We start from the raw sequence: 25,188 nt of genomic DNA, 5'->3' as shown, positions 1-25,188 counted from the left end.
GGGTCACAAGAGTCAGACACGACTTAGTGACTAGACCACCAGCACTGAGTTCCCCTGTCTAAGGATGTCCTGCCACCTGACTGTCCAGTGGGGAGAGCGGGCGTTTGGACAGGCACCCACCCTCTGCGCCACTTGACTGTCCAGTGGGGAGGGCAGGCGTTTGGACAGGCACCCACCCTCTGTGCCACCTGACTGTCCAGTGGGGAGGGCAGGCGCTTGGACAGGCACCCACCCTCTGTGCCACCTGACGGTCCAGTGGGGAGGGCAGGCGCTTGGACAGGCACCCACCCTCTGTGCCACCTGACTGTCCAGTGGGGAGAGCGGGCGTTTGGACAGGCACCCACCCTCTGTGCCACCTGACTGTCCAGTGGGGAGAGCGGGCATTTGGACAGGCCCTCTGCACCATCCACCACCAGGATGTCAGCACCAAAATAAAGCAAGCTTTCCTTTCTCCCAACTGGCTTCTTTGTCGGCTTCTGAGCAGTGAGCAGCCGGGACCTGGGTTCCGTAACATCCTAACAGTCGATTGGGGGGTTTGTTTGGGTTTTTGTAAAGTAAATTCCTGATAACCCTCAATTAGTGCCTGACAAGCTTTGATAAGCGCCTGATGTCCTCTGATTGCCCAGCGTCCACTTCAGTGATGGTATCTAGAATAAACACCTTGCCAGCCACATGCCTATAGTGACCTTGCCAGGGCCATATGCCTCCCCTCACTAAGGCGCCTTTGTATTGGAGATTTTGGGTAATTCAGTTCTTTGGGGCCACCTGCTGTTCCTCTTCCCATGCTTTACACTGACACTTATGTGGTTTAGACTCACCAATAAAGAGTGAGCACACAAAACCCCAGGCCCCGCCTTCAGCCCCAATAAAAGCGGAACCCCAGACCCGAGGTTTCCAGCTTTCTGTCTGCCCCTGACCTGCTGTAGGGTCCCAGGTACGCCGTGTAACCTCCACGTCCTGTAAGTAACAGACCTTTTTTCTTTCAAAATTTTCTGTTGATTATTGCTGAAGGGCCTCTTGCAGTAGTAACCACCCTACTGTCTGGTCCAGCCACCACACTGGTTATTGAGGGGTTAAGATCGCCACGCAACAGTTGTGCTGTGCGTGAGAGATCAGTGAGCAACTGATCTCAACGATCAGCGGCTTAACACAACCAACTCGTATTACTCGCCCAGGCAAAGACCACTGAGGGTGTGCAGAACTCTCTCCAAGAGGTGTTCTCCCGTGACTGAGGGATCCCAGCTGCCTCCATCTCTGGTTCCGCCAGGAGGGGAGGAGAAAGACTGAGGTGACGCATATGGTTTCCACCTCATTGCAGCCTGGCAGTGGGCATCAGCACTGATGCCCACATGTGTTCTGGCCAGATTCAGTCTCCTGGGTCTAACCTGGACGGGGACCCAGAGAATGTCAGGGGAACAGGCTGAATGGGGATGGGCACCATAGCTCTGGCACACTGGCATTGGGGGATGTGTATTGGAGTGTTAACTGAAGGTTATGGGGGCCAAATTCTTAGCAGTGTTAGAGGGCAGGAAAAGGGCATCTGTTTTCGAAATGAAAACTAGAATCACTGTCTCCCTGAGGCTGAGGAAGAGAGAGCAGTCAGCCCAGTCTCCAAACAGGCAAGCCCTGGGCATGAGGTGGCAGCAGTTTCGGGGTGGGGGGGAAATGCCAGGACAGTCTCTGGCTTCTTCCAGATGGGGGTGGGGAGGAGAGGAGAAGAAAGAGGAGCAAGAAGAGAAGCTAGAAACGCTGCCCTGAATCTAAAAAAGGGACCATCTGCCCCCTGCGGTCCTCTTTCTGCTAGACAAGTTCTCACCACCTCCTGAGAGGTTTCCATGATTCCTGAGACTTCGCTGAGGCTTAGAATGTACTTCCTGTGAATGGCAGGTTTATGGAATGAACGAATACCAGTAAATGCCCTGTTTTTTATTCCCAAATAGCATATTTAAAAAAAAAAAAAACTTGTTCAACAGCAGATGGCCATTGCCCTCTCCTGGAAGTGGGTTCAGGATGGTCACACCCAGACTCTATTATGGGAATTTATTCACTTAGGAGTGAAACCCATTGGAAAGATGACAAAGTATTTTAAAATTTTGGCATCGGCTAATGGCACATAGCTTTTTTCTATCCTCAGCTCTGTCCTGCCAGTCGATAAGAAGAAAAAAGAGGATTGCCCAGGGGCTGAGGCATGCCAAACTCTTAGTCCAGTAACTGGCGGTATCCCCACCCCATCCCCTATCCCACCAAACCCCAAACTCCCCGAGGGCTCAGCTGTTTAACTGGAGTTCAGAATAGACAAGGCAGTCACTGTGAGAAGTCAACCTGAGATCCTCTGAGAAGTCCATAGCCAGAAACGAACACTCAGGCCCTGTTGATTGCCCGCCTTGACAAGGGGCCGTGTCCTGTGTGTGTACATATGTGTGTGTGCACACGCAGGCACCCACGAGCACAAGCCTGCACGTGCCTGGTTTGGTGTGACAGGAGGGGGTATGTGCACAGGTGTGTTGTGCGGGAACGTGATTATATTGTGTGGAATGATGTCCGCACCAGTAGATGAGCACAGAGTGTGTGTGCATACACACGCATGTGTGCACGAGTGGGTGTGTGTTCTGTGTACAAGTGTAAGGGTGAAAGAGATGGTGCTGCTTTAGTTCTGGAGAAAAACACTGCGGATCGGACCCCATGAGCAGAATTCCCAAGCCTTGACTCCAGTGTGGGGGTGCGTAAGCTACGTACGCTGGGGGACACACAGCCTACGACCTCTGGGGTCTCCCAGTTTGGTGGGATGGCCTGGTCACAGCCTCCCAGGAACTCTCAGGAGGGTGAGGAGCATGGAGGTCTCAGCAGCGTACCACAGGGGAGAGGTGGTCTCGCCCAGCGAGTCGTGTAACAAAGCTGGGAGGCACCCCTGCACGCGTCCTGCATGCCCGATGAAGGCAGTCACGCTGGACCCGCCTGGGATGGAAGAACGTGTCTGCGATCTCCTTTCAAGATCATTGAATGTGAACAGGCCAGTAGGGGCCGGGGCAGAGGCTGGACTGCCTGTTAGAGGATCTAGGCTGGTCTGTCTGCATTTCTCCCCACAGAACCCTCAGCATGAAGACCCTCCTGCTGCTGGCAGTGATCATGGCCATCGGTAAGACTTAAACCTGACCTCTGGCAACAAGAGGCACAGCCCAGGGAGGGAGGCACCCTCCTCCAGCTTCCCTTCCCACCGCATCTGGCCCTCTCTCAGAAGTGGGGCAAGGGGTGGCAGGGAGAGGCCAAGGGAGGAGCTCGTAGAGTCCCAGGCCCCATGACCAGCTGCTGTCCTTCCAGGCCTGCTGCAAGTCCATGGAGGTTTGCTGAATTTCCGGAAAATGATCCAGTTCACGACAGGAAAGGAATCTGTGACCAGTTATAGACGCTATGGCTGCTACTGTGGAACGCGTGGCAGAGGAACCCCCAAGGATGCAACAGACTGGTGAGGCCACCCCAGCCCTCCCTCTGCCCACTTGTGGCCCCACAGGGGGCCAGGAGCTGGAAAGCTCCTGTTATCCCATTTGCACAGAACCCCAGGAAGTCCCGGCTGAAAAAGCAGCCAGACCGTTGGACATTCTGCTCTAGACTGTACCAACGTCTGGGTGTCTCTGCCCAGAGCACAGGCCTGAGACCACAGGACACTGGGCTCCCTGGAGCCTGGGGAGGCAGCTCCAAGAACATACTCTTGTCACAGGTGTTGCAGGGCACATGACTGTTGCTACAGAAACCTGGAGAGTCGCGGGTGTCGCACCAAGTTCCTGAAATACAACGTTACTTATCAAGAGGACCAAATCGTCTGTGGTAAGAACCAGGCTGACAACTCTCAGCCTCCTTGGCTCATTTTCTCCTCTGGGCACTCTGCTGAGCCCAAAGGTAGATACACAGGGACAGTGTCCCTGCCTCAAGAATCTCACAGTGGACTGGGAAGTAAAGAAAGCCAACACACAACACGGTAGACTCCGCCAGGAAGTAAGAAAGCTGGCGGGGCTCTGAATGCAGCCTGTGGTTCAAGGACGCTCCCTGAAGATGGGGAATCCTAAACTGAGTCTTCGAGGCTGAGAGGAGTCAGGGGAAAGGAGAGCTGCGAGCATCCCAACAAGAGGACACAGCAGAGTCCAACGGGCCAGAAGGAACTGCAGCCTTTCTGGGCGGCAGAAGGGAAACATGAGGATGAGACAGAGTGAAGAGCGATGATGCTGGAGAGACGGGAAGGGGCTAGGTCAAGTTCCCAAGGCCATGTTGTACTTAGATTTTTGTCCTAAAGCAGTTCAATTCAGTCAGTTCAGTCATTCAGTCATGTCCAACTCTTTGTGACCCCATGAACTGCAGCACGCCAGGCCTCCGTGTCCATCACCAACTCCCAGAGTCCACCCAAACCCATGTCCATTGAGTCGGTGATGCCATTCAACCATCTCATCCTCTGTTGTCCCCTTCTCCTCCTGCCCTCAATCTTTCCCAGCATCAGGGTCTTTTCAAATGAGTCAGTGTTTCATATCAGGTGGCCAAAGTATTGGAGTTTCAGCTTCAACATCAGTCCTTCCAATGAATATTCAGGACTGATTGCCTTTATGATGGACTGGTTGGATCTCCTTGCAGTCCAAGGGACTCTCAAGAGTCTTCTCCAACACCACAATTCAAAAGCATCAATTCTTTGGTGCTCAGCTTTCTTTATGGTCCAATACTCACATCCATACATGACCACTGGAAAAACCATAGCTTTGACTAGACGGACCTTTGTTGACAAAGTAATGTCTCTCCTTTTCAATATGCTGTCTAGATTGGTCATAACTTTCGACAGTCCTTAAGGAAATGAGTTAAAACCCAGAATTGCATTTCAGAGGCTCTTGCCAAGTGTGGAAAGAGATACATAGAAGGGGGAGCCAGGAAAAGGCCATTGCCATCGTGCAGAAAAGAGATGGGAGAACTTGACCTATAGCAATGGCGGTCAGGATGGAAGAGGTGGAAAGTCCTGTCAAAACAGCTTTGAGATAGAATCAGTGGAGCTTGGTGGTTGATTGGGCAGGGTTCCTGGGAGTTGTTGGTTGGCTGTAGTACTGCATTGGTGGTATAACTGAGGAGGGCCTGGTAGGAGAGGGCAGGAGCAGTTCCACGGGGAGCATGTTGAGTTTGGAAGCTTCCAGAACATCCAGGGAGATGGGCAGCAGGCTGCTTGTGAAAAAACTCGCAGCTCAAGGGACGGTCTGGACACAGATGCAGGAGGCGGCCGCAGAGAGAGGAGAGTTGGAGGTACCCACTCATTTGGTGTTTAAAGGCCGAGAAAGGAGACAGAGGAGGGACAGTCAGAGAAGGAAGGGGGGAGACAAGAAGGCCGAGGAGTGGGCCAGGAGGAGAGGATTAACAGCAGCGGGTTTAACAGAGGGGTCCTCTAGGATGAGGGCTGACCGGGGTCCTTGGGTTTAGAGGCAGAACGACCACTGAGGACCTCAGTGGCAGTTGTTTCCATGGATCTGTGAGGGCAAAGCCAGATTAGAGCGGGTTGGAAGGTGGGTGGGAAGTGAAGAGAGGTCGTGAGTGTAGACAAAGTTCTGGAGCAAGTTTGGCTGTGGAGGGGAGGAGAGAGATGGGTGGTGGCTGGAAGGAATTGCCTAGTGCCCCAGACCTACTGACCCATGAGTGAGATTTTGAAAACCCACGGACTATTCCTCAACAGCCTGAGGTCTCTAAGATCAGAAATCATGTCTTCCCATCATGACCTTCCACAGGGCTCTGTGGCTTTAGCAGGCTCTGGGTGTCAAGCAACAAGATGCCCACCTAACAGAGGCTCAGAGAGTGAGGAAGTCTGACTCGCCTGTAACAGAGTCTGGGAGAGCGCAGTGCCAGGGCGAGGGCAGCTTCTCAGCTGTGTTGCCAGGGATCCAGTCCTTTCCCAACCTTCTGCTCTGCCACTTTGGCAGTGTGATTCCAAGGCACAGTCTAGGGCTCCAAGAGTCATGGCTTTCCTTTTGCACATCTTTCTTTTTGAGAGAGGAAATTCATCCTTCCTGGAAGTGTCCAGCAGACTTTCCCTTGTGGCTCATTGGTCAGGGCAAGAGCACATGCTCCCCGGACACTCATCACTACAGAGGAAACAGGGATGACCATGACTGGCTTACACCCATCAAGACCCATTCCCAGACCCCAGGGGCCAGGGGCTATGCCCCTGAACACATCTGCTGGGGAGAAGAAAGAGACAGTGTCTAACAGCAAGGCTCTTCACAGCATCCCAGTGCATGACTTCTGGTGTCCCCACGAGACAGGGTGTGGGCTTCCTGAGGGCAGGAGTTCTGTCTCCCCATCAGTCAGAAATACCTGGACATCACTGCTTGTTCCAGACTAGAAACCCTGGGAGAACAGGAGCCATCTTTCCCCCAAGAATTCCCATAAAGATCCATGGACTACTAATGAACATCATTCCGTTTATTTATTGTGATTTCAGAGGATGCGGATGACTGCAAGAGTCAAGTGTGTCAGTGTGATAAGATCGCTGCCAATTGCTTCGCAGCAAACCTGAAGACCTACAACAAGACGCTCCGCTTCTACAAAAAGTTTCGGTGCCGAGGGGCTGCCCCTGCGTGCTGAGGGCCCCTCGTCCTGGAAGCCTTACCGCCAGATGCTCTTTCCTTCCCTAGCGCCCGACTCCCTACCCTAGCCATGTTCCCTGGCACATGAAGGAACACCCCTCTCCCACCCTAGAGTCCAGCCAGGAGTCCTTCTCTCCCCAGACAGAAAGCTTCCATCCAGAATGAGAAGCTCAACGTCTGGGTGTGTCTACCGGCCCCTTTCCTCTGCTTCTTTGGACAGCAGGATTTCCCCTCATTTTCCACTCTTCTTCAAGTCCAAAGTCATGTTTAACTGCACAGCTACACCCCTGGCTGGCTCTCCTGAATAAAGCAGTTCACTTGGCAAACTATGTGCCCGTGTGTGTGTGTGTGTATGTGCTCATGCACACCTGGGTGTAGGCATTCACACACTACCCCAGGCCCTTCTAGTGTGAGAACACACTAGTACTCGTATGGTAGTACAAGTGGAAGGACTTGAAAACACAAGCTTCAGTGTCAGACTGCCCAAGTCAGAGCCCCACCACCGCCACTTCCCTGAGCCTTAGCAACCTCGTCTAAGTAGCGGTCACTTCGGTACCCAGTGCACAGGCTTGCTGGAGAAGTAAAAGGGATAACGGATAAGCACTGGGCCTGACATGCCTGCCTCTGTCATTATCACAAGCAAAACCCAGCCTTCCTCCTCTCCTACACTGGGTGAGGGCAGCTCCTGCTGGCCTGTTGGGCAAAAACCGAAGTGTGGTTCCTGGCGTCTGGGGTCTATAGTCCGAGCCTCCTGTGAGATACGTTCTTCTATGTTGCCGCTCAGAGGTGGGCCAGTGTAACACTGGCCAGCAGTGGGACTCTCAGGGCATTTGTCCCCTCGCCCAGGGCTGGCTTCCTGGCTTGTGACCCAGGCAGCCCCAGTGGGCCCTGCGCTTGGTCCACGGCTCTGTCCAGCCATAGCAATGTAGTTCATGACGTGGAATCCTGCATTTAATTCTGCACTGGGACCCACAAAGTAGGTAGCTGGCCCTACCCTCACCTGGATGCTACTTCTGCTTTTTTTTCTTCTAGCTTCCTCTGAGATATTCCCACGTGGACCAGAATTCTTTAATAATTGTCATCAGAGCCGCTGGCTGTGTACAGTGGGGAAGGGCTCTAGGAAACTGAGCCTGTGTTTTTTCATTGGCTGAGTCTTTTCTGAGAGTCTGTCTTTCCTTCTTTCTTGGGCTCTTCTGTCCTTACAGGATGTGAGTGCTCTCCCTTCTGGTCGCCTGACTGTATTTCAATGAGGCTTCTGTTCATTCCTTTCTTACATAACTTTCTTGTAAATGTATTCCCCAATTAGAAGGTTTGTTGTGTGTCTGTGTGTGTTTTTTTAAAGAACAGTAATGAATATTTTTTTCCTCACAAAGGGAAGATTAGGAAACAGAATACAGAAAAAGTTCAGCCATAATCCTGATATTGGAAACATCCGCTGACTCTTGACTCTTCGGATTATTAAAAGTTGAAGGACCCTTTTCTGAGCGGTGACTGTCACACGTGAGCACATCCGTCCTCTGTAAAGTAGCAGCCGTCTTCCCCGTGACGCCCTCGCCACACCTCTCCATCCCTGCTGCCCCTTGCCCTCTGGCTTCACCTAATATTCCACAGTTGACTCTATTTTTTTTAACCTTTTATTTTCTTCAGGGGTATAGCCGATTAACAAACAATATTGTGACAGTTTCAGGTGAGCAGTGCAAGGTCTCAGCCATACATACACACGCACCCGTTCTCCCCCAGCTCCCTTCCCGTCCAGCCTCATAACTTTAAGCTGAGTTCCGTGTGTTATACAGCTGGTCCTCGTTAGTATCCGTCTTAAATACAGCAGTGTGTACGTGTCCATCTCAGACTCCCAACTGTCCCTTCCCCCATCCTTCCTCACAGCAACCATGACCACATTCTCGAAGTCACAGGTGACTCTTGAACGACAGGATTTGAATTGTGCAGGTCTATGTATACTAGGAGTTTTTCAATGAACAGGCTCTACAGTAACGCAGAATCTGTGCTTTGTTGAATCCATACATATGGGGAGTCATGGGTCCAAGAGCCCACTGCGAAGCTATGCACAGATCTCTGACTGTGCAGAAGCTCAGTGACCCTAACCCCGATGTCCTTCAAGGATCAGCTGTATCTCATTCACCCATTACGGCTTTTGTTTCATTGTCTGCCTCTCCACACTAAAAAGTAAGCCTCATGAGAGTATTTTTGTTTTTTCACTACTGTGCTCCCAATGTTTAAATTAGCTCTTGGATGAAGGTGGCTGAACAAGATGCTAAACCATGGACTTTGAATTCTCAGGAGAAAACCCTGAAAAGATGGGGAAAAGGAGAGGCATGTGTGACATCACCAGAATCCTTGAGTGCGGGGACCTGGACATGATACCAGGGGCCCCCAGGATGTACGGGGTGGGGCAGTCTGCCTGCCATAGAAGCAACAGTGTTGTGAAGCTGAGGCGCTTATCAAAAGGCCAAGGTCTGGCCCATCACCTCTGAACTTCATTTAGGCCTGAAACAAATGGCCATGAGAGCAAACACCTGTTGATGGGGGAAAAAATGTAGAAACTAAACGTTGAGAATTATGCTTTATTTGGAGCTTTACTGAGGACTTCCGGCCAGATACAGTCTCTCAGTAGCTCTGAGGACTGTCCTCAGGGGTAAGGGAGGAGCCAGGATATATAGGAGGTTTTTCAAAAATAAATAAATAAACAACAGCAAAGAAAACTTGGTAGTCAATCTGCAAAAGGTCCTCCCAACTAAAGAAATACCAGACATCTCAAGGTAATGAATTTAGTGCTTTTCTGTATATGGGAAGAGGCGAGAGTCTGGGTTTCAGGATGTCGCCCCTGTGATGTGCACCTTGCTATGGGGGCCAGTTTCCTGCTTGCTCCTGAGTCCCCCCAGGAAGCACTGTCAGGGGCGGCTGCTGCCTTGATGGGCACACTCCCTATTTAACTGAGATGGCAGGGGCATTCTTTGTCCAACATCCCAGATTTCACAGACCTACAGAGATGCCCAGAGGTTTTATTATTTGCTAGGGTAGTGCTCCAGGTGCCACAAACTGGTGCCAGTGGTAAAGAACCTGCCTGTCAGTGAGGGAGACATAAGAGACCTGGGCTCAGTTCCCAGCTCAGGAAGATCCTCTGGAGGAGGGAATGGCAACCCGCTCCAGTATTCTTGCCTGGAGAATCCCAGGGACAGAGGAGACTGGTGGGCTACAGTCCATGGGCTCCCAAAGAGTTGGACATGACTGAAGTGACAGCACACACACCTCCAAATGAGTAGCTTAAACAATAGAAATATCTGCTCTCTCAGTTCTGGAGCCCAGAAGTCTAAGATCAAGGAGCCAGTGAGGTTGGCTCCTTCTGAGGTCTATGGGGGAGGGTCTGTTCCTTCCTCTCCCCAGGCTCTGGTGGTGACCTGGCCATCTTCAGGATTGCTTGGCGTGTAGAAGCATCCCCACCTCCTCTCAGCCTTCACCTTCATGCGGAATTCTCCCAGTGAAGATGTGTGTCTGTGTCCAACCTTCCCTTCTTCTAAGTCATCTGCATTAGGCCCACCCTAATAGTGTTAGACTCTTTGTGATCCCATGGACTGTAGCCCACCAGGCTCCTCTTTCCATGGGATTCTCCAGGCAAGAATACTGGAGTGGGTGGCCATTCCCTAACCTTATCCTAACTCATCACCTCCACAAAGACCCTCTTTCCAAATACAGTCACATCCTGAGGTCTTACTGGAGGTCAGGACTTCAATGTAGGAATGTGGTGGGAACACGAGTCAACCCATAATACAGGTCTAGCTCTTCAAGGAAACTGTATCTTCAAGATGAATGCTGCCTGGGTTGGCTGTGAGTCTGTATAGTTAGGTTACTGTAGTGTAAAGCCTTGAACCCAAATGGGACCTTCTGGTCTTCGCCCCACTATATCCTCTGCCTGCCTTATGTCTGTGGAAAAATCTGAGCCAGAGAAGAAGTTTAATCAGAGAAGTGAGCACATGAAGAAACAAAGGAGAGCAGTCAAAGGAGACCAAATAATAATAATGTAGTCAGTAAGCATGCCAAGGACTTTCAGTTCCTCCTCAAGGCTGTAGATGAGATTCTGAGTCATCTCCTGTGCGCTAATGTACAGGTACTGAAATCCCCACCAGGTGGAAGAAGTTAGCTACATGACGACCAGACTAGCTGTGATATCAGCTGCCACAATTCTGAGAATTGTCCTCACGGAAATGGAAACCAACCAAGCCTGGAACTAAAGATTTCTTGCACCTAAAAGAATCGAGATGACACTGGTTAGCTCTCTGATGACCAGTTTCAAGATGAGCGTCAGAGCTGACTGTACTGGTTCTGCATGTAGCCCCTTCCCTCTGCCTTTTGGGCTTCACTGGAGGCTCACTCCGTAAAGAAACGAGCCTGCAATGCAGCAGACCCAGGTTCAGTCTCTGGGTCGGGAAGACCCTCTGGAGAAAGAAGTGGCAACCCGCTTCAGTATTCTTGCCTGGGAAATCCCTTTGGACAGAGGAGCCGGACAGGCTACAGTCGTTGGGGTCACAAGAGTCAGACACGACTTAGTGACTAGACCACCAGCACTGAGTTCCCCTGTCTAAGGATGTCCTGCCACCTGACTGTCCAGTGGGGAGAGCGGGCGTTTGGACAGGCACCCACCCTCTGTGCCACCTGACTGTCCAGTGGGGAGAACGGGCGTTTGGACTGACACCCACCCTCTGTGCCACCTGATTGTCCAGTGGGGAGAGCGGGCGTTTGGACAGGCCCTCTGCACCACCCACCACCAGGATGTCAGCACCCAAAATAAAGCAAGCTTTCCTTTCTCCCAACTGGCTTCTTTGTCGGCTTCTGAGTGGTGAGCAGCCGGGACCTGGGTTCCGTAACATCCTAACAGTCGTTTGGGGGGTTTGTTTGGGTTTTTGTAAAGTAAATTCCTGATAACCCTCAATTAGTGCCTGACAAGCTTTGATAAGTGCCTGATGTCCTCTGATTGCCCGGCGTCCACTCCAGTGATGGTATCTAGAATAAACACCTTGCCAGCCACATGCCTATAGTGACCTTGCCAGGGCCATATGCCTCCCCTCACTAAGGCGCCTTTGTATTGGAGATTTTGGGTAATTCGGTTCTTTGGGGCCACCTGCTGTTCCTCTTCCCATGCTTTACACTGACACTTATGTGGTTTAGACTCACCAATAAAGGGTGAGCACACAAAACCGCCGGCCCCGCCTTCAGCCCCAATAAAAGCGGATCCCCAGACCCGAGGTCTCCAGCTTTCTGTCTGCCCCTGACCTGCTGTAGGGTCCCAGGTACGCCGTGTAACCTCCACATCCTGTAAGTAACAGACCTTTTTTCTTTCAAAATTTCCTGCTGATTATTGCTGAAGGGCCTCTTGCAGTAGTAACCACCCTACTGTCTGGTCCAGCCACCACACTGGTTATTGAGGGGTTAAGATTGCCACGCAACAGTTGTGCTGTGCATGAGAGATCAGTGAGCAACTGATCTCAACGATCAGCGGCTTAACACAACCAACTCGTATTACTTGCCGAGGCAAAGACCACTGAGGGTGTGCAGAACTCTCTCCAACAGGTTTTCTCCCATGACTGAGGGATCCCAGCTGCCTCCATCTCTGGTTCCGCCAGGAGGGGAGGAGAAAGACTGAGGCGACGCATATGGTTTCCACCTCATTGCAGCCTGGCAGTGGGCATCAGCATTGATGCCCACATGTGTTCTGGCCAGATCAGTCTCCTGGGTCTAACCTGGACGGGGACCCAGAGAATGTGGTGGGAGCAGGCTGAATGGGGATGGGCACCATAGCTCTGGCACACTGGCATTGGGGGATGTGTATTGGAGTGTTAACTGAAGGTTATGGGGGCCAAATTCTTAGCAGTGTTAGAGGGCAGGAAAAGGGCATCCATTTTCAAAATGAAAGCTAGAATCACTGTCTCCCTGAGGCTGAGGAAGAGAGAGCAGTCAGCCCAGTCTCCAAACAGGCAAGCCCTGGGCATGAGGTGGCAGCAGTTTCGGGGTGGGGGGGAAATGCCAGGACAGTCTCTGGCTTCTTCCAGATGGGGGTGGGGAGGAGAGGAGAAGAAAGAGGAGCAAGAAGAGAAGCTAGAAACGCTGCCTTGAATCTAAAAAAGGGACCATCTGCCCCCTACGGTCCTCTTTCTGCTAGACAAGTTCTCACCACCTCCTGAGAGGTTTCCATGATTCCTGAGACTTCGCTGAGGCTTAGAATGTACTTCCTGTGAATGGCAGGTTTATGGAATGAACGAATACCAGTAAATGCCCTGTTTCTTATTCCCAAATAGCATATTAAAAAAAAAAAAAAAACTTGTTCAACAGCAGATGGCCATTGCCCTCTCCTGGAAGTGGGTTCAGGAAGGTCACACCCAGACTCTATTATGGGAATTTATTCACTTAGGAGTGAAACCCATTGGAAAGATGACAAAGTATTTTAAAATTTTGGCATCGGCTAATGGCACATAGCTTTTTTCTATCCTCAGCTCTGTCCTGCCAGTCGATAAGAAGAAAAAAGAGGATTGCCCAGGGGCTGAGGCATGCCAAACTCTTAGTCCAGTAACTGGCGGTATCCCCACCCCATCCCCTATCCCACCAAACCCCAAACTCCTCGAGGGCTCAGCTGTTTAACTGGAGTTCAGAATAGACAAGGCAGTCACTGTGAGAAGTCAACCTGAGATCCTCTGAGAAGTCCATAGCCAGAAATGAATACTCAGGCCCTGATGATTGCCCGCCTTGACGAGTGGCTGTGTCCTGTGTGTGTGCACATGTGTGTGTGTGCACACGCAGGCACCCATGAGCACAAGCCTGCACGTGCCTGGTTTGGTATGATAGGAGGGGGTCTGTGCACAGGTGTGTTGTGCGGGAACGTGATTATATTGTGTGAAATGAAGTCCACACCAGTAGATGAGCACAGAGTGTGTGTGTGTGTGTACACACGCATGTGTGCACGAGTAGGTGTGTGTTCTGTGTACAAGTGTAAGGGTGAAAGAGATGGTGCTGCTTTAGTTCTGGAGAAAAACACTGCGGATCGGACCCCATGAGCAGAATTCCCAAGCCTTGACTCCAGTGTGGGGGTGAGTAAGCTATGTACACTGGGGGACACACAGCCTACGACCTCTGGGTCTCCCAGTTTGGTGGGATGGCCTGGTCACAGCCTCCCCGGAACTCTCAGGAGGGTGAGGAGCACGGAGGTCTCAGCAGCGTACCACAGGGGAGAGGTGGTCTCGCCCAGCGAGTCGTGTAACAAAGCTGGGAGGTGCCCCCTGCACGTGTCCTGCATGCCCGATGAAGGCAGTCACGTTGGACCCGCCTGGGATGGAAGAGCGTGTCTGCGATCTCCTTTAAAGACTCTCTTCATCAAGATCGTTGAATGTGAACAGGACAGCAGGGGCCGGGGCAGAGGCTGGACCGCCTGTTAGAGGACCTAGGCTGGTCTGTCTGTATCTCTCCCCATAGAACCCTCAGCATGAAGACCCTCCTGCTGCTGGCAGTGATCATGGCCATCGGTAAGACTTGAACCTGACCTCTGGCCACAAGGGGCCCAGCCCCGGAGGGAGGCACCCTCCTCCCCCAGCTTCCCTTCCCACCGCATCTGGCCCTCTCTCAGAAGTGGGGCCAAGGGGTGGCAGGGAGAGGCAGAGGGAGGAGCTCATAGGGTCCCAGGCCCCATCACCAGCTGCTGTCCTTCCAGGCCTGCTGCAGGTCCATGGAGATTTGCTGAATTTCCGGAAAATGATCAAGCTCACGACTGGAAAGGAACCTGCGACCCGTTATAGCTTCTATGGCTGCTACTGTGGAATGAGTGGCAGAGGAACCCCCAAGGATGCAACAGATTGGTGAGGCCACCCCAGCCCTCCCTCTGCCCACTTGTGGCCCCACAGGGGCCCAGGAGCTGGAAAGCTCCTGTTATCCCATTTGCACAGAACCCCAGGAAGTCCCAGCTGAAAAAGCAGCCAGACCGTTGGACATTCTGCTCTAGACTGTACCAACGTCTGGGTGTCTCTGCCCAGAGCACAGGCCTGAGACCACAGGACACTGGGCTCCCTGGAGCCTGGGGAGGCAGCTCCAAGAACATACTCTTGTCACAGGTGTTGCAGGGCACATGACTGTTGCTACAAAAACCTGGAGAGTCGCGGGTGTCGCACCAAGTTCCTGAAATACAACGTTACTTATCAAGAGGACCAAATCGTCTGTGGTAAGAACCAGGCTGACAACTCTCAGCCTCCTTGGCTCATTTTCTCCTCTGGGCACTCTGCTGAGCCCAAAGGTAGATACACAGGGACAGTGTCCCTGCCTCAAGAATCTCACAGTGGACTGGGAAGTAAAGAAAGCCAACACACAACACGGTAGACTCCGCCAGGAAGTAAGAAAGCTGGCGGGGCTCTGAATGCAGCCTGTGGTTCAAGGAAGCTCCCTGAAGATGGGGAGTCCTAAACTGAGTCTTCAAGGCTGAGAGGAGTCAGGGGAAAGGAGAGCTGCAAGCATCCCAACAAGAGGACACAGCAGAGTCCAACGGGCCAGAAGGAACTGCAGCCTTTCTGGGCGGCAGAAGGGAAACAGGAGGATGAGACAGAGTGAAGAGCGATGATGCTGGAGAGACGCGAAGGGGCTAGGTCAAGTTCCCAAGGCCATGCTGTACTTAGATTTTTGTCCTAAAGCAGTTCAATTCAGTCAGTTCAGTCATTCAGTCATGTCCAACTCTCTGTGATCCCATGAACCGCAGCACACCAGGTCTCTGTGTCCATCACCAACTCCCAGAGTCCACCCAAACCCATGTCCATTGAGTCAGTGATGCCATTCAACCATCTCATCCTCTGTTGTCCCCTTCTCCTCCTGCCCTCAATCTTTCCCAGCATCAGGGTCTTTTCAAATGAGTCAGTGTTTCATATCAGGTGGCCAAAGTATTGGAGTTTCAGCTTCAACATCAGTCCTTCCAATGAATATTCAGGACTGATTGCCTTTATGATGGACTGGTTGGATCTCCTTGCAGTCTAAGGGACTCTCAAGAGTCTTCTCCAACACCACAATTCAAAAGCATCAATTCTTTGGTGCTCAGCTTTCTTTATGGTCCAATACTCACATCCATACATGACCACTGGAAAAACCATAGCTTTGACTAGACGGACCTTTGTTGACAAAGTAATGTCTCTCCTTTTCAATATGCTGTCTAGATTGGTCATAACTTTTGACAGTCCTTAAGGAAATGAGTTAAAACCCAGAATTGCATTTCAGAGGCTCTTGCCAAGTGTGGAAAGAGATACATAGAAGGGGGAGCCAGGAAAAGGCCATTGCCATCGTGCAGAAAAGAGATGGGAGAACTTGACCTATAGCAATGGCGGTCAGGATGGAAGAGGTGGAAAGTCCTGTCAAAACAGCTTTGAGATAGAATCAGTGGAGCTTGGTGGTTGATTGGGCAGGGTTCCTGGGAGTTGTTGGTTGGCTGTAGTACTGCATTGGTGGTATAACTGAGGAGGGCCTGGTAGGAGAGGGCAGGAGCAGTTCCACGGGGAGCATGTTGAGTTTGGAAGCTTCCAGAACATCCAGGGAGATGGGCAGCAGGCTGCTTGTGAAAAAACTCGCAGCTCAAGGGACGGTCTGGACACAGATGCAGGAGGCGGCCGCAGAGAGAGGAGAGTTGGAGGTACCCACTCATTTGGTGTTTAAAGGCCGAGAAAGGAGACAGAGGAGGGACAGTCAGAGAAGGAAGGGGGGAGACAAGAAGGCCGAGGAGTGGGCCAGGAGGAGAGGATTAACAGCAGCGGGTTTAACAGAGGGGTCCTCTAGGATGAGGGCTGACCGGGGTCCTTGGGTTTAGAGGCAGAACGACCACTGAGGACCTCAGTGGCAGTTGTTTCCATGGATCTGTGAGGGCAAAGCCAGATTAGAGCGGGTTGGAAGGTGGGTGGGAAGTGAAGAGAGGTCGTGAGTGTAGACAAAGTTCTGGAGCAAGTTTGGCTGTGGAGGGGAGGAGAGAGATGGGTGGTGGCTGGAAGGAATTGCCTAGTGCCCCAGACCTACTGACCCATGAGTGAGATTTTGAAAACCCACGGACTATTCCTCAACAGCCTGAGGTCTCTAAGATCAGAAATCATGTCTTCCCATCATGACCTTCCACAGGGCTCTGTGGCTTTTGCAGGCTCTGGGTGTCAAGCAACAAGATGCCCACCTAACAGAGGCTCAGAGAGTGAGGAAGTCTGACTCGCCTGTAACAGAGTCTGGGAGAGCGCAGTGCCAGGGCGGGGGCAGCTTCTCAGCTGTGTTGCCAGGGATCCAGTCCTTTCCCAACCTTCTGCTCTGCCACACTGGCTGTGTGATTCCAAGGCACAGTCTAGGGCTCCAAGAGTCATGGCTTTCCTTTTGCACATCTTTCTTTTTGAGAGAGGAAATTCATCCTTCCTGGAAGTGTCCAGCAGACTTTCCCTTGTGGCTCATTGGTCAGGGCAAGAGCACATGCTCCCCGGACACTCATCACTACAGAGGAAACAGGGATGACCATGACTGGCTTACACCCATCAAGACCCATTCCCAGACCCCAGGGGCCAGGGGCTATGCACCTGAACACATATGCTGGGGAGAAGAAAGAGACAGTGTCTAACAGCAAGGCTCTTCACAGCATCCCAGTGCATGACTTCTGGTGTCCCCACGAGATGGGGTGTGGGCTTCCTGAGGGCAGGAGTTCTGTCTCCCCATCAGTCAGAAATACCTGGACATCACTGCTTGTTCCAGACTAGAAACCCTGGGAGAACAGGAGCCATCTTTCCCCCAAGAATTCCCATAAAGATCCATGGACTACTAATGAACATCATTCCGTTTATTTATTGTGATTTCAGAGGATGCGGATGACTGCAAGAGTCAAGTGTGTCAATGTGATAAGATCGCTGCCAATTGCTTCGCAGCAAACCTGAAGACCTACAATAAGAAGCTCCGCTTCTACAACAAGTTTTGGTGCCGAGGGGCTGCCCCTGCGTGCTGAGGGCCCCTCGTCCTGGGAGCCTTACCGCCAGATGCTCTTTCCTTCCCTACTTCCCTGGCACATGAAGGAATGCCCCTCTCCCACCCTAGAGTCCAGCCAGGAGCCCTTCTCTCCCCAGACAGAAAGCTTCTATCCAGAATGAGAAGCTCAACGTCTGGGTGTGTCTACCGGCCCCTTTCCTCTGCTTCTTTGGACGGCAGGAATTCCCCTCATTTTCCACTCTTCTTCAAGTCCAAAGTCATGTTTAACTGCACAGCTACACCCCTGGCTGGCTCTTCTGAATAAAGCAGTTCACTTGGCAAACTATGTGCCCATGTGTGTGTGTGTGTATATGTGCTCATGCACACCTGGGCGTAGGCATTCACACACTGCCCCAGGCCCTTCTAGTGTGAGAACACACTAGTACTCGTATGGTAGTACAAGTGGAAGGACTTGAAAACACAAGCTTCAGTGTCAGACTGCCCGAGTCAGAGCCCCACCACCGCCACTTCCCTGAGCCTTAGCAACCTCGTCTAAGTAGCGGTCACTTCGGTACCCAGTGCACAGGCTTGCTGGAGAAGTAAAAGGGATAACGGATAAGCACTGGGCCTGACATGCCTGCCTCTGTCATTATCACAAGCAAAACCCAGCCTTCCTCCTCTCCTACACTGGGTGAGGGCAGCTCCTGCTGGCCTGTTGGGCAAAAACCGAAGTGTGGTTCCTGGTGTCTGGGGTCTATAGTCCGAGCCTCCTGTGAGATACGTTCTTCTATGTTGCCGCCCAGAGGTGGGCCAGTGTAACACTGGCCACCAGTGGGACTCTAAGGGCATTTGTCCCCTCGCCCAGGGCTGGCTTCCTGGGCTTGTGACCCAGGCAGAGTCCCAGTGGACCCTGCACCTAGTCTACGGCTCTATCCAGCCGTTGCAAATTGTTGATGACGTGGAATCTTGCATTTTATTCTGCACAGGGACCCACAGATTCGGCAGCCGGTCCTGCCCTCACAGCTACTTCCACTTTTCTCATCTAGGGTACCTCTCGGATATTCCCACCTGGACCAGAAGTCTTTATTAATCGTCATCAGAGCTGCTGGCTGTGTACAGTGGGGAAGTGCTCTAGGGAACAAAGAGTCCATGGCTTTTCATGGGCTGAGTCCTTACCAGGAAGGATGAGGAGCCTTCCCTTCTTCCCACTGGGGGTCTTCTATCCTTACAGGATGCGATAATGCCCCCTTTTGGGCCCCTGACAGTATTTGATTGAGGTTTCTGTTTATTCATTTACTACATAACTTTCTTTTCGTAGGCTTCCCTGGTGCCTCAGACTGTAAAGAATCTTTCTGAAATGCAGAAGAACCGAGTTCAATCCCTGGGTTGGGAAGATCCCCTGGAGAAGGAAATGACTACCCACTCCAGTATTCTTGCCTGGAGAATCCCATGGACAGAGGAGCCTGATGGGCTACAGTCCGTGGGGTCGCAAAGAGTCAAACACGACTGAGCAACTAACACTTTCACTTTGGGGCTTCCCTGCTCCCTCAGATAGTAAAGAATCTGCCTTCAGTGCAAGAGACCTGGGTTTGATCCCTGGATTGGGAAGATACCCTGGAGGAGGGAAAGGCTACCCACTCCAGTATTCTTACCTAGAGAATTCCATGGATAGAGGAGCCTGACGGGCTGGAGTTCATGGGTTGCAAAGCGTTGGACATGATTGAGTGACTGACACTTCCTTTTGTAAATGTATTTTCAAATTAGTTTCTTTAAAAAGCAGAGTAAAGAAAAAGTAGGAAACAGAGAGTATAGAAAAAGTTCAACCATGATCCTGATATTGGAAGCAACCACTGACAATAGGCTGACACGTCTAATTATCAACAGCTTCAGAAAACTTTTCTGAGCACTGACTGTCCCGCGTGAGCAAGTCCATCCTGTGCAAAGCAGCAGCCTTCTTCCCCGTGACACTCCCGCCACCCCCACCCATCATTGCTGCCTCGTTCCCTCTTGCTTCATCACCACCTAATATTCCACCGTTGACTCTCTTTTTAACTTTGTATTTTCTATTGGTGTATAACTGATAAATAATGTTGTGAGAGTTTCAGGTGAGCAGCCCTACATATACATGTATCCATTCTCCCCCAAAACTCCCCCCCACATCCAGCCTGCCACATAACAGTGAGCTGAGTTTCATGTGCTACAGAGGAGGTCCCTGTTGATTACCCACTTTAAATATAGCGGTGTGTACCTGTCCACCCCAAACGCCCTAACTATCCCTGCCCCTCATCCATCCCCTGGCAACCATAAGCTCATTCTCAAAATCATAGTTGACTCTTGAAGAACCAGGATTTGGATTCCATTTATAGTAGGATTTTTTTCAATAAATAGGCGCTCCAGTAACACATAATCCAAGGTTAGTTGAACTGACATATATGGGGAATGGATGACACTGAGAGCAGACTATCAAGCTGGGTGCACATCTGCGACTGTGTAGAGGGTCGGTGCTGCTAACCCCCGTGTCTCTCAAGGGTCAGCTGTGTATCGCTCACCTATTGTGCCTTTTGTTTCATTGTCTGTCTCTCTCCACCAAAATGTAAGCCCCATGAGAGTGTTTTTGTTTTTCACTAATGTACTCCAAGTGCTAAAATTAGCCCTTGGATGAAGGAGGCTGAACAAGAAACCAGACAATGAATTTTGAATTCATAGGGAAAATCCTGAAAGATGAAAAAGGAGAGGCAGTCTGTGACATCACCAGAGTCCTTGAATTCGGGGACCTGGACATGATACCAGGGGCCCCCAGGATACACGGGGGTGGGGCAGTTTGCCTGCCATAGAGACAACAGTATTTCCAAGTTGAAGTGCTTAGTAAAAGGCGAAGGTCTAGCCCATCACCTCTGAACTTCATTTAGGCCTAAAACCAATGGCCATAAGAGCAAAAATATAGATGGGAAAAAAAGTGCATAACCTAAACATTCAGAATTATGCTTTATTGGGGGCTTTACTGAGGACTTCAGCCTGGATACAGTCTCTCAGGTAGGTCTGAAGACTGTTCTCAGGGATAGGGAGGAACCAGGATATATAGGAATTTTTGCAAAAAAGGCAAACATACAACAACCCAAAAAAGCCCAGGTAGTTAACATCAAAAGATACCTGCCAACTAGAGGAAAACCAGATATCTCAAGTTAACGAACTTGTCACTTTTCTGTGTATTAAAAGAGGCAAGAATCTGGGCTTGATGCGATCATTCCTGTGATAGACACCTGACCTACCTGGGGCCGGTATCCTGTTTCCCTCCAACCAAAACCCCCTCTGGGACACTGTCAGGGGCGGCTGCTGGCCTGATGGCCATGCCATCCTCTGTTTACTGAGACTGAAGGGGGCATTCTTTGTCTTCAAACCCCAGATGGCAAGGACCCACAGAGATCCCTGGAGGTTTTTTTATTTCCTAGGAATTTGTAACAGGTACCACAAGTACCTGAGTAGCTTAAGCAATAGAAATTTCTGGGCTCTCATTTTGGAGACCTGAACTCTAAGATCAAGGTGCCAGTGAGGTTGGTTTCTTTCTGAGGTCTGAGGGGGAGGCTCTGTTCCTCCCTCTCCCCAGTATCTGGGGATCCTGGCCATCTTTAGGCTTCCTTGGTGTATAGAAGCATCCCCACCTCAAACTCAGCCTTCACTTTCATGTGGAATTCTCCCTGTGAAGATGTGTGTCTTTGTCGAAACTTCTGCTTCTTCTAAAGACACCAGTCATCCTGCATTAGGCCCACCCTAATAGCCTTATCCTAACTCATCACCTCCATAAAGACTGTGTTCCCAAAGACATCCTGAGGTCTTAACGAAGGTCAGGATTCAATGTAGGAATTTGGTGGGGACAAATTTGGTGGTCAATACTTCACACCGGTCTAGCTCTTCAAGGTCAGCTCTTCAAGGTCTAGTATCTTCAAGATGAATGTTGCCTGAAATGGTTATGAGTCAGTATAGATAGGTTCAGTGCAGTCGCTCAGTCGTGTCCGACTCTTTCCAACCACATGGACTACAGGACGCCAGGCCTCCCTGTCCATCACCAACTCCCGGAGTTTACTCAAACTCATGTCCATTGAGTCAGTGATGCCATCCAATCATCTCATCCTCTGTAGTCCCCTTCTCCTCCTGCCCTCAATCTTTCCCAGCATCAGGGTCTTTCCAATGAGTCAGTTCTTCACATCAGGTGGCCAAAGTATTGGAGCTTCAGCTTCAACATCAGTCCTTCCAATGAATATTCAGCACTAAAGATGGCAAGAACACACAGAAAATCTATACAAAAAAGATCTTCACGACCCAGGTAATCACTGGTGTGATCACTCACCTAGAGCCAGACATCCTGGAATGTGAAGTCAAGTGGGCCTTAGGAAGCATCACTATGAACAAAGCTGGTGGAGGTGATGGAATTCTTGAGCTATTTCAAACCCTAAAAGATGATGCTGTGAAAGTGCTGCACTCAAGATGCCAGCAAATTTGGAAAACTCAGCAGTGGCCACAGGACTGGAAAAGGTCAGTTTTCATTCCAATCCTAAAGAAAGGCAATGCCAAAGAATGCTCAAACTACTGCACAATTGCACTCATCTCACATGCTAGCAAAGTAATACTCAAAATTCTCCAAGCCAGGCTTAAATAGTATGTGAACCATGAACATCCAGATATTCAAGCTGGTTTTAGAAAAGGCAGAGGAACCAGAGATCAAATTGCCAACATCTGCTGGATCATGGAAAAAGCAAGAGAGTTCCATAAAAACATCTATTTCTGCTTTATTGACTATGCCAAAGCCTTTGACTGTGTGGATCACAACAAACTGTGGAAAATTCTTCAAGAGATGGGAATACCAGACCATCTGACCTGCCTCCTGAGAAATCTGTATGCAGGCCAAGAAGCAACAGTTAGAACTGGACATTGAACAAAAGGCTGGTTCCAAATTGGGAAAGGAGTACATCAAGGCTGTATATTGTCATCCTGCTTCTTTAACTTACATGCAGAGTACATCATGAGAAACACTGGGCTGGATGAAGCACACACTGGAATCAAGATTTCCAGGAGAAATATCAATAACCTCAGATATTCAGATGACACCACCCCTATGGCAGAAGGTGAAGAAGAACTAAAGAGCTTCTTGATGAATGTGAAAGAGGAGAGTGAAAACATTGGCTTAAAAGTCACGATTCAGAAAACAAAGATCATGACATCTGGTCCCATAACTTAGTGGCAAATAGATGGGAAAACAATGGAAACAGTGTCAGACTTTATTTTTTTGGGCTCCAAAATCACTGCAGATGGTGACTGCAGCCATGAAATTAAAAAAGGCTTGCTCCTTGGAAGAAAAGTTGTGACCAACCTAGATAGCATATTAAAAAGAAGAGACATTACTTTGTCAAAAAAGGTGCATCTAGTCAAAACTACAGTTTTTCCAGTGGTCATGTATGGATGTGAGAGTTGGACCATAAAGAGAGCTGAGCGCTGAAGAACTGATGCTTTTGAACCGTGGTGTTGGAGAAGACTCTTGAGAGTCCCTTGGACTGCAAGGAGATCCAACCAGTCCATCCTAAAGGAGATCAGTCCTGAATATTCATTGGAAGGACTGATGCTGAAGCTGAAACTCCAATACTTTGGCCATCTGATGTGGAGAACTGACTCATTTGAAAAGACCCTGATGCTGGGAAAGATTGAAGGCAGGAAAGAAGGGGGTGACAGAGGATGAGATGGTTGGATGGCATCACCAACGCAATGGACTTGAGTTTGAGTAAGCTATGAGAGTTGGTGATGGACAGGGAAGCCTGGCGTGCTGCAGTCCAGGGGGTCACAAAGAGTTGGACATGACTGAGCTACTGAACTGAACTGAACAGCTTTTGGCACCAGATGACCCAAGTATCGGAGCTTCAACCTCTACATCAGTCCTTTCAATGAATCTTCAGTGTTTATTTCCTTTAAGATTGACTGGTTTGATCTCCCTGCAGTCTAAGGGACTCTCAAGAGTCTTCTCCAGTACCACATTTCAAAAGCCTCAATTATTTGGCACTCAAGATTTCTCCATGGTACAACTCTCACATCCACACATGATTACTGGAAAAACTATCTCTTTGACTACAAAAGATAAACTGTACATAAAACAATCCAGTTGATGCTGGTAAGACCACCAATGGCTAATTTCAAGATGACTCTGAGAGCTGACTGTGCAGTTTCTGCATGTAGCCTTCTCCCTCTGCCTGTAAAAGCGTATACCTGATTGTCTGTTGGACAGGCATCCGCCCTCTGCACCCTATCCCTACCCAGTCATCAGCATCCAACAGAAAGCAAACTCTCCACCAACCTCTCCTCTTCATGGCCTTTTAAGTGGCAAGCAGCCGGACCTCGGTTCCGTAACATCCTGACAGTTGTTTCGGGATTTGTTTAGTCTTTTATAAATTAAGTGCCTGATGACCTTTGCCTGGGGCCTGACAGCCTTTGATTAGCGCCTGATATCTTCTGATTGCCAGGCACCCACTTCAAAGACAGCTATCTAGAATAAACACCTTGCCAGCAACATGACTACATAAAGGGCCATATTGCTTCCCCTCTAAAGCTCCTTTGTATTGGAGATTTTGGTTAATCTTTTGGGCCGCTTGTTTTTCCTCTTCCAGCACTCTACAGTGCCGCTCACTTGTTTTAAATTCACCAGGAAAGAGTGAGCACACAAAACCCTAGGCCCCAACCTTCAACCTCCATAAAAGCAGAACCCCAGACCCGAGATCTCCAGCTTTCTCTACCCCTGACCTCCCTGTGGGGTCCCAGGTGGGCCATGTAACTTCCAGGTCCTGTAAGTAATAAAACTTTATACTCTCAGTTTTCTGATGATCATGGCTGAAGGGTATCTTGCAGTAGTAATAACTGTATGGTCTGGTCCAGCCACAACATTGCTTATTAAGGGGTTAAGACTGCTATGCAACACTTTTCCTCATCACTGATCTCAAAGATCAGCTGTTTAACACAAGAAACTTGTATTTCTCGCCCAGGCAAAGATCACTGAGGGTCTGCGGGCCTTTCTCTGATGGGTGTCCCGCATGCTGTGACAGAGGGATCCAAGCTGCCTCCAGCTTCTGGTTCCAACATGAGGGGCAGAGAGAGCCTGGGGCATCGCACACACATTTACCTCACTGCAGCTTGGCATGGCCCTCAGCACTGATGCCCACACTTTCCTGACCAGGTTCAGTCTCCAGGGCCTAACCTGGAGCGGGGGCTGGAGAAGGTGGGGAACCAGCCAGAAAGGGGATGGGCATCACAGGCTCTGCTATCTGCCTTTTGAGGGATGGGTGTTGGGAAGTGTTAACTGAAAGCCATCGCAGCTAAATTCTTAGCAGTGGTGAAGGGCTTGAAAAAGGCATCTGTTTTGGAAATAGAATCACTGGCTGTCTGAGGCTGAAGAAGAAAGAGCAATAGATCCCAGGAGTGTCTATCCGCTCCATCTCCAGATGGGTAAGGACTGGAGACGAGGGGGTGGCAATACTTGAAGGGGAAATTCCAAAACACTCTCTGGCTTTTTCCAGTTTGGGCAGGAGGAGGAGAGGAGAAGAAAGAGGAGCAAGAAGGTGGAAGTGCTGGTCCAAGTCCTAGGAAAGGGACCACCTAC

The 25,188-nt window shown here is 50.4% G+C and overlaps 2 protein-coding genes across 5 annotated transcripts; both read left to right on the top strand.

Annotated features, from left to right (window-relative positions):
• The first annotated feature begins 885 nt into the window (after positions 1 to 885).
• Positions 886 to 6,931, top strand: LOC147377293 (phospholipase A2, membrane associated-like). Of its 2 annotated transcripts, none has more exons than XM_086364902.1 (5): positions 886 to 959; positions 3,087 to 3,136; positions 3,319 to 3,463; positions 3,716 to 3,822; positions 6,458 to 6,929. In XM_086364902.1, exons 2-5 carry the CDS (start codon positions 3,097 to 3,099, stop codon positions 6,598 to 6,600), a joined length of 435 nt encoding a protein of 144 aa, XP_086221028.1. In that variant the 5' UTR covers positions 886 to 959; positions 3,087 to 3,096; the 3' UTR covers positions 6,601 to 6,929. The 2 variants fall into 2 exon arrangements, with proteins under 2 accessions (XP_086221028.1, XP_086221036.1); XM_086364910.1 differs by lacking the exon at positions 886 to 959 and adding an exon at positions 1,446 to 1,619 and having other exon boundaries at positions 6,458 to 6,931.
• PLA2G2A (phospholipase A2 group IIA) lies at positions 886 to 17,901 on the top strand. Of its 3 annotated transcripts, none has more exons than XM_086364935.1 (5): positions 886 to 959; positions 14,079 to 14,128; positions 14,314 to 14,458; positions 14,711 to 14,817; positions 17,453 to 17,711. In XM_086364935.1, exons 2-5 carry the CDS (start codon positions 14,089 to 14,091, stop codon positions 17,593 to 17,595), a joined length of 435 nt encoding a protein of 144 aa, XP_086221061.1. In that variant the 5' UTR covers positions 886 to 959; positions 14,079 to 14,088; the 3' UTR covers positions 17,596 to 17,711. The 3 variants fall into 3 exon arrangements, with proteins under 3 accessions (XP_086221061.1, XP_086221052.1, XP_086221072.1); XM_086364926.1 differs by lacking the exon at positions 886 to 959 and adding an exon at positions 11,830 to 11,930 and having other exon boundaries at positions 17,453 to 17,901; XM_086364946.1 differs by lacking the exon at positions 886 to 959 and adding an exon at positions 12,437 to 12,589.
• Positions 17,902 to 25,188: the final 7,287 nt, after the last annotated feature.

The sequence above is a fragment of the Bos grunniens genome, chromosome 2, assembly GCF_055505025.1.
Source record: "Bos grunniens cultivar Pamir isolate PY7600 chromosome 2, Bosgru_T2T1.0, whole genome shotgun sequence".
NCBI classification, from domain to species: Eukaryota; Metazoa; Chordata; class Mammalia; order Artiodactyla; family Bovidae; genus Bos; species Bos grunniens.
Note: the sequence above shows the minus strand (reverse complement) of the source record. Positions and strands in the feature narration are given on the sequence as shown.